The following is a 10,878-nucleotide window of genomic DNA, read 5'->3' on the forward strand; positions in this document are numbered from 1 at the left end:
GAACTTTTTATTTGATTTATTTCTAACTTAATGTAAATAAGATCGTATCGTATGTCAACTAAGATTAAAGAAACATGGCGAACTTTCACAATTCTATGTGAGACGGAGAAAGAAAAAGTTATGCTTTGAGACATTACTTCATGGTTTCCTCATAGCTGGGAGGAGGTTGAAAAGGGGTGTGGACGATGTCGTCGTAGGATGGGAGAAGATCAGGGTTAGTTTGGGAGGTTTCAAAATTATTGCCTATGTTGTGTTCTTGTATTTCTATTGAGTGATTGGATACCCTCTCATTAAAAAATGGCGGCGATGATTCTTCTTCTCCATCTGTGTTTGAACTGTTATCATTGTAATTCACACGGACTCTTAAACATTTGCAAGACCCCGAACATTTCGATGTAAAAGTGCTTATATACGAATGTATTTTTTCGGTACATCGATTAAAAATCAAATTTTCCAACTGTCGATCAATCAGTTTCCCACAAGAAAAGATAATGGCCACAATGAAAAGAATGGCACACAAAATTAAAATGCTCGACATTGTTGATGAGTGATGACTGAGACAGTTCGTCTGGTTGATGTTCACCTCTAATATAAAGTCATTGTGGTCTGCGTACTGGAAGCTGTAAATTTCAGTAAGTAAATAAGATTGCAACTGTATTAACTTTTTTTAAACAAACAAATAAATTATCGAATTAAATTTCTTTTTGATCATTTTATTTAGAATCAAATTATTTCTCGTGTTCAACCTTTCATGAATGTAATTACAACCAAATTAAAAAAAAAAATAAAAATAGATTTTTTATATTTTGTCCTTTTGGCTCTATATATTCATAAATCAAAATAAACATTTTAAATAATATTAACATCATTAACACTATTCAATTGTTCAAAATGTTTGATTTATAATTGACCATTGTTAAAAAGGGTATACTGTATACTTACAGAAAAATCCACTTGATAAATATCAGTGTCGCCCACAGAATGTGAAGAAACGAACCAAGAAGTGTTGTCAAATATAAATGTCAAAGGAAGTTTGTTGTAGAAACATAATGTTGTCTTTCATGTACATGTACACATTTTCTTTCCTGCTACACTTCCCAGTGGCGGATCCAGGAATCTTGAAAGGGGGAGGGCGACCATTTTTGGGTCGGGTAGGGGCCCTCAGCCACACAAAAAATATATTTATAAATACTTTATGTAAATTTTGGACACGCAAGGGGGGGGGGGGGGGGGGGCAGGCCCTCTGGGAACCTTCTAAATCCTCCAGTGCTTTCAGTGATGTACAATGAAAATTCAGGACAGAAAATTTGATGTGATTTTCAATGTACATAGGATTGTACTGGATTTTCATTTTTGCTCACCTTAAATGATAAAACGATATACATACCATACTTTTTTTTATTATCTTATAAGTTATCAACATACATTTGTATATATAATATCATTTTTCTCTATATCAGTTCTTTTTATAATTAATTCGGAATATACAATTCCATAATCAGACAATAACACGATAGACATCACTCACTAAATAAACTTCACAGAACGTTTGGAGGTCGTGTTACCGTTATTGGTGGTATGTTTTAATATCACCATTAATTAACCTAATAAAGCCATCATGATTCATTTCATTGATAATTTTTTTTCTCAAATTCTTGTGCATTATGATACAGTCCTCAGTTTTTACAACATTCATCTTGCAGTATTTATCACTGACTTTTACAGAAGGGACTCTTAGAGTTCGTTTGCAGATAAAATTTCCCTTGTGTATTTTTACTGGCATGGTAACCCATTCTGTTGCAGCCAGTGCTGCAAGAAGTGCATTTTCCATTTAAGAATGCATCATAATCTGTACACTTAAAAGCCTTAAATTGGCAAGAGGAGTTGATAGACTCTGTGAAGTAGGGAATGGCCCTCATATGACTGCATCCTGCCTGAAGCACGTCGCAACCAGGTTGGCTTCGGCCCCCATTTGGATAGAAGTCGACATGTCCATTGGGTGTCCTGATTCCAAAACCTGAAAATATATTATTTGAACATTAGTTTAATATAATTTATTTAAGAAAGATATAAAATAAGGTTATCATTACATTTGTTGTAATAATTATTTTACAATTACCCATTTTTAAAAGAGAGGCGGCGTTCGTGTGAATGACGTCAACAAACATTGCGTCAGATGGATCTAGTTTCACTTTGTTGTCAAATCTTTCAAAATATAAACCAGCTGGGTCTAGACCTAAAAGTAAAATCAAAATAAAAATATTTGTAAAGTTATCATAAATAGTTGTGCGAAACATTAACGTTTTGGTATTTTTTTTTCTTTTGAGGAGGAGAGATGTAGTATGATTTTTTAGTATTGGGACAAAAACCTTTCCTACCCGTTATTCTTCCGACTCGTCCGATCCTTATATTAGTACTTGTCCAGTCCCCGGCATACCCCATAATCTGGGCTCCAAGACTGTGTCCAACTAAGTGAACCTGGTTAAGCTGTGAGTTCGCCGTGTCTTTCAAGGCTTTCACCATATTACCTATAGTAGCTCCTACCACCCTTGTGTTTGCTGCAGACTTCACGTAGTTAATACCTTTTGTTCCTTTGGACCAGTCAACAAGTATTACATTCATGTCACCCTGCAAATAATACAAAGTGAACACAGTCTCTATTTGGAATCTGAATGGCTCCATTTCAAGCAACAAATAAGTAAAGGCATGTTGGTCGGATGAAAGACCGTCGTAAAATGGGATGCGCTGGGTGCCGTTGTAACGTTGAATATTGACCCGAGTTGAAAATTGACCCGGGGGTCATTTTTCAACGTTGAATATTGAACCGGGGTCATTTTTCAACGTTGAATATTGAAACTAAAAGTCGTTGAATTTATACCCGGGGTCATTTTTCAACAGCTTGATATTTTTTTTCTTACACCTGATGACGTCAACAAGTTGAAAATTGACCCTGTTGAATATTGACCCCACATCAAAGTTTGAACATTTTTTTAGCTGGGAAGTTGTTTTACGGGATTTATCAGTATCACTTTATTTATATTTCGGTTTCAATTTTTCCCTTTTCAAGAATAATAGAAATAAACATACAGTATCACCCCGTGTATACATGTACATTTTGAACAATGCACGATTTCAGTTATCTTCAAGCATGACAACTTTATTTTTGACAATACTTTCCAAAATCCATGGCATCCATAAATAACTACAAAACAACGAATAGGGCATAAAACAAAAATCTTAAAAATCTGCAGTCTAGAAAGTAGCCCTATATATATTGATCAGGTGGGTGGAACATCCCATCTAGTCAAATTCAGTATAAAAATAACAAAATTTATAGCCTAAAAATTAGAATGAAACACGTCGACGAAAATGATTCCAGTGATAGGTTATATTTATGAAAAGAGCAATATAGCGACCATAGCATGTAAGTAATGCTGACTTTAAATAATTTGTTGAAATCCCTGTAACAATTAACTTATTTGTCAGTAGACTGTCTCGGCTTGAAAATTGATCGCTTTCGGACCATAAACTCGAGAATGAGATTATTCTTATTCTAAAATATTCTTATTCTATGGAATGTGATTCATATTTGATTACTTGTTATTTCTATTCCATTATTTGTAATTTGTATTCGATAAATTGCTATTCCAATTACAGGAAATGTGACAATATGATTCATATATCATAAAATTTACATATTTTTTTCTCGAAAACAAGCGTTTCCTATTCGATGTCATTAATATTTAAAACAATCGGTTGCTAGTCGCTAATTTTGTCTTCCTATTCGATAATTTTATTTTTTTTATTCGATAATTATTTGGTTTATATGCAATAAAGTTGTTGTTCGAAAACATAATAGCATCCATTTCTATTCGAAAAAATACGATTCCTATTCGATAAACTTTTCATCTTATTTACATAATTTTATCTCTAGGATCTCCTATGCTATGCGATGTTTTTTTTTTTTAATTCTTTTTAAATAATTGCCATGATTGCATTCTGGGAAATATGACAAATTAAACTGGAATTGGTTGTTAACTCAATTAAATAGGAATGTAAAGTTTCACATTTTTATCGAATATAAATCATTTTATCACATAGATTGACAAAACAAAATTTGAAAATTTTGGGAATAAGGCACAAGTTTTCTCTCTTCAAGACTTAGAGACTAGGGATCAGCATAAATTAAGCTGTTGCTGTTTAATATTAAATAAATGTGTTTCGTTTTATACATTGATGGAGTAATTATAGAGGATTTAGTTATTCAGAATGCTAATTTAATTATTTGATTATGTCTCGTATCAATTTTTGACAAAGGTATCCAGTATGTTTTAATATAAAGTACATGTAGATCCTAATTCAAGACTTCAAGGCATTGTTACGTCTCATCAATTACGGAACATTAAAAAATATTAATACAAGTTGTAGTAATTTTTTTTTCAGAAACATCAAGTCACACTCTGTATTATCTTTAATTGAGAAATCAATACAATTTCTGTTTTTACATAAAATTATCTCCATTTTAACACTTGTTCTATGAGAAAACTAGGCGGGGGGGGGGGGTGTCACTCACTTTAATGAAATTTTCTAAAAGGATTCCTGCAATGTAGCATATGATCACAAGAAAAAAAACATGAAGTCAATATGCATTTAAGATTCTATGAATAGTAACTCAAGTCTTTATGCTGTTATATACTTAATCATGTCATCAAGTCAGAGAGCTTAGAATAAAAGGTGATATCACCTATTTGAATAATTGGTATCACCTATTCGTAAAGGTGATATAACCTATTTGAGTTTCTTACAACAGTCAATAATGAATGCTCCCTGTAATATATAGATTACCACTGGAACCAAGAAAATTCGGACTACCCAGTTTTCATGCGTTTTCTACGATTTTCTTGTTGTTAACATGATATATAAGTGAAATAAATTAATCTGTAAGCAAAAAAAAAACAAACTACAGCTGTTCGACGGGAAAAGGTGATATCACCCAATCGAATAGGCGATATCACCTTTTCGAATTGGTGATATCACAAATTCAAATCAAATATGTGATATCATCTATTGGAACAGGTGATATCACTTATTCAAATAGGGGATATTACTTTTTGCAGTAAATACCAAAACGGGGCCTCATACCTATGAATTATGTCACAGTAGTGAAAACCCAATCATAAATATGTGTTTTTATGCTGTTGAATTTTGAACCGGTTTCATGATCAAAATTCCACGACCCGGCTCAGTTTTCAACGGATTAGGGTCTAAATTCAACACCTTTAGTCTCAGTATTCAACGTTGAAAAATGACCCCCGGGTCAATTTTCAACCCGGGTCAAAATTCAACGTTACACCGTCATGTCCTTCACTGATCCCGAGTACCGAGTAAAAATCCCTCACCGGTATATCGTGAGGTCTCATATAAGTAAAACATCTATCAAATAATCACAACAAGGGAGGGAAAATACCTGGTAGACCATCCCCTCAGCCCCTTTATAGAAATCTGGCGACTCACTTGAATTAATATTTACCTACCCTAGTGCCAAATACTCATAATATAGCAAACCTTTAAAAGAAAAGCATCCTTCATAGTAACAGGCCATCCAGTCGTCGCAGTATCTCTAAATCCATGTGTGATAAAAACTGTAGGTCTACTTGCTGTAAAATTAGACTCTGAAATGGTGTCGGAGTCGTACGGATTTAGGATCTCGGCAGTGTTTTTGTTTTTTCTCGTGTAGAGCATAAAGGTTGGCTGAATCTTTTCCGGGGAATCTGGAAGCGTCCCCTTGGTGTTGTCAAATGGCCTTGCGTTGCTGAAACACCCGATCCTTGCATAACAGACTTCCTTTGGTTCGGAAAACAATAATCCTTTGAAAGCGAAAGGATATTGTTAATATTTGACAGTCACACGTAGGTCAAAAATACTACAAATAGCTATTATTTTTAGCAAGATAATTTTTTTTGTATTTCACGTATCTACAAAATCTCTTGTTTTTTTTCCTATTTTGAACCTAAGGAATTGCATCCATAGACCATAGTGTATTTTACTGAGCATTTACATTTATGTAAATGTCATTTTTCAAGGTAATTTCACGTAGCAAATTTTTTTTCTTAGAACTTAAAGCAATAATAACGTGCCTTGAGAGTAAAATTTTGACACACTACTGCAGAATTTCTTTGCCTCCTTCTGACTTTTTGATGGATTAAGTAAGTGTAAATCAAAGAAAAAAAATACTGTACCTTGTGCTGACAAAACCAGAACCGAAATTGTAAGGCTTTTTATCATTGTCGTGGATGAAATATGACCCATCTGACTGAAACCAAATTGCAAGGAATGAAAATTTCAAATTAAATTTAAACAATCCATTGAGATATTCCTTTCGTATTTATTGTGAAATCAAATTTAATAAGTTTATATTAAATTCATCACATTTTCCTTTCTCATAAGATAAGGAAAGCTGAACTCTCTTTAAATGCACACAAAAAGATAATTATTTAGAGGAACTGAAAATATATACATTTTTATGCAGTTACATTATAAAAAAAAGATGCAGGGTATTTTTTTTTTATTTCCAGCAACTGAATATTTGGAATGTTGATTTATAACTTTATTCTTTGAAAAGGAATTTTAAATTCTGAATTTAATTAAATCTCATAATGTACAACAAAATGCCCTTGTCGTAGGATGTAATTAATCATAACACTAATTAGAAAGTAGGGAGCTGAATACTTGCACATGTGCATCACTTTTTTCCCCTTAATGAGTTAAGAATTTAACCTCCTTGCCTACTACGTGTGAAATATTAAATGAAATTAATTTTGTCCGAAATATCTTCAGAATATCAACCAAATTCGATGATCAAGCTCATATTTTGTAGTGTGGACTATGAAGAATTTTTTTTACACTAAAATGCATAAGTAACGAACATTTTTTTTTCTTAAAAAAGGACTTGTACATTAGGTATATTTGGACATATCTTTGGACAAAAATTTACAAATTATATTGCTCTACAGAAAAGGGGTCTTTCAAGGCGTCGAAAACCAACCACTGTCTTTATTCTACTGAGGCCAGTCATTTTTTTTGAAATATAAATTTTCATATTAACTTTTAGATCACTATCTAAGAAATGAAATATTAGGAAGGATAAGATTTTAAATATGCACAGTATACACTAAACGTACACGTCCTCTTTTTCAAATATTAAATTTTTAAGTTTTAATGAGCTGATTAAAAACAAAGCTAAGTGAAAATGAAATACAGTAATGAATGTGGTTCAGACTCTTACCTGTATTTATGGATGAGGAATAAATGAAAAAATGATTCTCCCGTGTCTCCAAAAATTTTAGGTTAAAATGAAAAACAGAAATAAAAGACTAAAGAAGTAAACACATCGGACACACATTCACATCTGGTGGAAAAATGGCTTAACGACGCTCATTATCCTAGAATTTATGAGACCAGTTATATAAGCTAAATAATTTTAATGTGTCAAAGTTCGGTCTCGGTTTTTAAAAAAAAACTCAAAAGGTAAAATATAAATTTGAATAATTAATTTATTTATGTTTATTGTAAAAAAAGAGTAAGAAATGGCAATTTCATGAAAAATAACATCCAAAATTAATAATCAAGAAGCTGAAAAGTATGATAAATCAACGTCAATATTCAATTATATGTTGAAATCTATTATATTTTTAAAAAAATTATATACATGGTTAAAAAAGACATAAGTGCATAATTTAGCGTCATGTTTAACGACTATTGGTTTTTCTTCGATTTTCGTTGTATTTGCAACGGTGTCTAACGTAGTGTGTTGAATTGCATTAAGATAATCATGTCTACATGTATATTCATAATCATTATGATTACAGGCAATATACCTCCATCGCCTGTTTATATCTCTCAGTTGATTCAATGCTCAAGAGCATGCTCTATGTATGTACAATTTCTAAAACTAGGTATATTATTGACAAATAAGTTGATGAAACAAGAATATCAGCAGTATCATTTCGTAAGTTCTATGGTCGACACAATGATCTTGTATGCAAATATAATTTATCATTAATTCAAATGCTGATTGACGTTTTTCATACTAACTGTTATCCCATTATTTACACACTGAATTGACGACGAATTTTTAAGTTATTTCCAGATCATGACAAGGAGCACACGGCGGGTGTGACCGGTCGGTAGTGGTGCTCACTCCTCTATGGCACCTGATCCCACCTCTGATGTTTGCTCTGCTCCTATTTTGTATTGTTTTTATGGACATTTGAGCTTGAATAACGTTTCGTTTTCTCCATATATTTCATTACAAAATTACTGTTGGTAAATTGCTGCGTGCAACTTATTTTTGTCAACACGCTAAATATAGAGATGTTACTAGAGTTCTACAATATACATGTAATATGTAATTATGCTGCATCTTGACTGTATGATGTCATATAATTACAATAATATATAAGACTGTCAACAATAAAATCAGATTCTCTAAAGAGATTGGTTGTATATGAAATTATTTTGCATGTTTAAACATAAAGCAGTCGCATGTTAATATAATTATGTGTTATATGGTTCCAGTATTAAATATACTATTAAGTTACTCAATACACCTTTAGAAATTGTAGCAGTGACACTGAAAGGAAAACGTAAATTAAAAAGCTTTTAGAATCCAAATCACGCCATTTGCATTGTCATACATATATGAAACACTTTTATTAAATCATTATAAAAATGCAGTTTGTTTACCTCATCCTCAGTGTTTTTTAATGAAGATTTTACATATCATATATATATTTTTTTATAATATATTTGGAAAATATTCAAATATTTAACTATGTACAGATCTTCTATTATGATATGTATTTATGTTCCCATATGCATAGCAACTAAAAGTATTTTAATTTTACATTCAGAAAACAATACTAGTACTTCTCTTAGAAGCGAAACGGCCACTAAATGTTAGAATTATGCCATGCTGTATGAATGTTTAAATATTAATGCCTAAAAAAATTAAGCCATAAAACTTTTTTTTAGATTAATCAGTTGGAATGTCCCTTTCTTCGTAGTTCCATATGATGATGAAGAAAACAATGCTATTGATCATAGTCAAACAAATATAAATAAACATAAATAAACGATCCAGTACACAAGCGATGAGTTCCCATTCATTGGTGACGTGGCATTTGTGGCAGTCATGGCGGTTTGATTGTTGTCTGACATCGGAAGAATATTCTGGAATCTCCTCGGAAGAACACATTGGAATTTCATTTTCACTGGAAAGGTTTGAGCAATTCCAACAGCCATGTCTTTCAAACCGTATTTCCTCTTCACGGGGGCCTACACTCTTAACTGGTTTCAGGATATTATCGAATTTTATGCACAACATCTTTCGACATTTGTCCAAGCACATAGAGTAGATCAAAGGGGAGATTTCATGTTCCTCTGACGATCTATAATACACATGTAAAACTATACTTGAAAAAATACATGATATGCATACGAGTACCATGCAAATTGCAAAATACATGGCGAGGAGGGGGAAATTTTCAGACACTGATGGAAATTTGTCTTGAACAAGTAACAGGAATACGGTTACAGATAGGAGAACCGTGACCTGTAACGAAATTTTCTCGGCAGAGAATGACGGTAGCACAAAACCCATGAAACTTAATAAATTGATCAGAAAACAGGGGAAAATGATAGTTATGACATAAAACAGAGGTTTTCTTCTTATATGTATATGGAATGTCACGTCAGAGTATGGCTCAGGGCAGCAACCGTAATAAACATTGTGCGCCACTGCTGCAGACCCCACTATATCCCACTCATTGTGTGTCCTGAAACTGGAAATATCCACATCGTTTCTGATACTTTTCATCTCGATATTCTTTGCAGAGTAAATCCAAGAGCCGATCTTCATACTGCATATTTGATGATCAAATGGAAAATACGCCACATTAAATTGACACGCAATCGTAACAATGCTTGGGAACATGTACATCACGTTCCCAGTATGCTTTATGCTGGCCCTGTAGACGTCCATGTGAGGCATATTCCCTTCATCACTGACTCCTTCATACAGGGTTATATCAGGGATCCATATACTGGAATAAGGCACAACCAACTCGGTTCGATTTTGATAACTTGAGGGATCCCACTGCAGCATACAATCCTTCCATTCTAACCGAATCCATATTTTCAGACGGATCAACTGCTGTTTTTCATCAATTTCTACAATATCTCGCAATGCCATCTCAATTGTTATAGCTACATGATCCCCTTCTCCACAATTCGGCATGATACTCGGATCGTATCTTTCAGGGTCAAGAAGATGCTTGTACAAATTCAAACTCCTGTTCCTTTGACAGTGACAGAAAGTGAGCAAACTCATCGAAACACAGATAAATACAGGTGAAATCCGTGAATTTGTACACATTTTATGACTTGCTTACACCCTTTGAGTATAAAAGTTAAAATTTATAAAAAAATATATACGTGTCAGACATTTAAAGCACTGCATTTTAATTGAAACAAAATGCTATGTCGCTTTATATTAACATTTATTTCATATCTCAGAATTTCATCAAAGATTCGTCTTTTGATAGAGAGCAATCGTTTTGTTATTTTTTCCAAGAATTCATTAGAGAAACTAAAATTGGAAAATACAATGAAACTTTGGGGGTTTTTTTTTGTCTTTCTTCAGTTTTCTTTTCCTCTTTATCTTTGACATCAACATTTTCCCAATGATTTACATTATATTCATCTTTCATATAAGTAAATTATTTTATTCATAACAAGAATTAATAGGTAACATTATGATATTCAATACTCTTTAAGATTCGACCAAGTTATTACCTATTGTGTCTATGAAATTTAATA

General features: G+C 32.6%; 2 protein-coding genes and 1 long non-coding RNA gene across 3 annotated transcripts; all 3 read right to left on the bottom strand.

Annotated features, from left to right (window-relative positions):
• LOC134238948 (uncharacterized) lies at window positions 1-1,076 on the bottom strand. Its single transcript, XR_009986127.1, has 2 exons — window positions 943-1,076; window positions 1-620 (listed from the first exon to the last, which is right to left on the bottom strand). It is a non-coding gene; the product is annotated as an uncharacterized LOC134238948 (long non-coding RNA).
• Window positions 1,077-1,391: 315 nt separating this feature from the next.
• LOC134238949 (inactive pancreatic lipase-related protein 1-like) lies at window positions 1,392-7,400 on the bottom strand. The gene is made up of 6 exons (XM_062721063.1): window positions 7,286-7,400; window positions 6,240-6,313; window positions 5,566-5,867; window positions 2,379-2,628; window positions 2,120-2,236; window positions 1,392-2,017 (listed from the first exon to the last, which is right to left on the bottom strand). Exons 2-6 carry the CDS (start codon window positions 6,307-6,309, stop codon window positions 1,710-1,712), a joined length of 1,047 nt encoding a protein of 348 aa, XP_062577047.1. The 5' UTR covers window positions 6,310-6,313; window positions 7,286-7,400; the 3' UTR covers window positions 1,392-1,709.
• A 1,573-nt stretch (window positions 7,401-8,973) lies between these two features.
• On the bottom strand, window positions 8,974-10,438 carry LOC134238950 (neuronal acetylcholine receptor subunit alpha-6-like). Its single transcript, XM_062721065.1, has one exon. The coding sequence runs from the start codon at window positions 10,433-10,435 to the stop codon at window positions 9,035-9,037; it is 1,401 nt and encodes a 466-aa protein (XP_062577049.1). The 5' UTR covers window positions 10,436-10,438; the 3' UTR covers window positions 8,974-9,034.
• Window positions 10,439-10,878: the final 440 nt, after the last annotated feature.

The sequence above is a fragment of the Saccostrea cucullata genome, unplaced genomic scaffold (genome assembly GCF_032062105.1).
Source record: "Saccostrea cucullata isolate Sc308-1 unplaced genomic scaffold, CSIRO_AGI_Scuc_v1 ctg3067, whole genome shotgun sequence".
Lineage (NCBI taxonomy): Eukaryota > Metazoa > Mollusca > Bivalvia > Ostreida > Ostreidae > Saccostrea > Saccostrea cuccullata.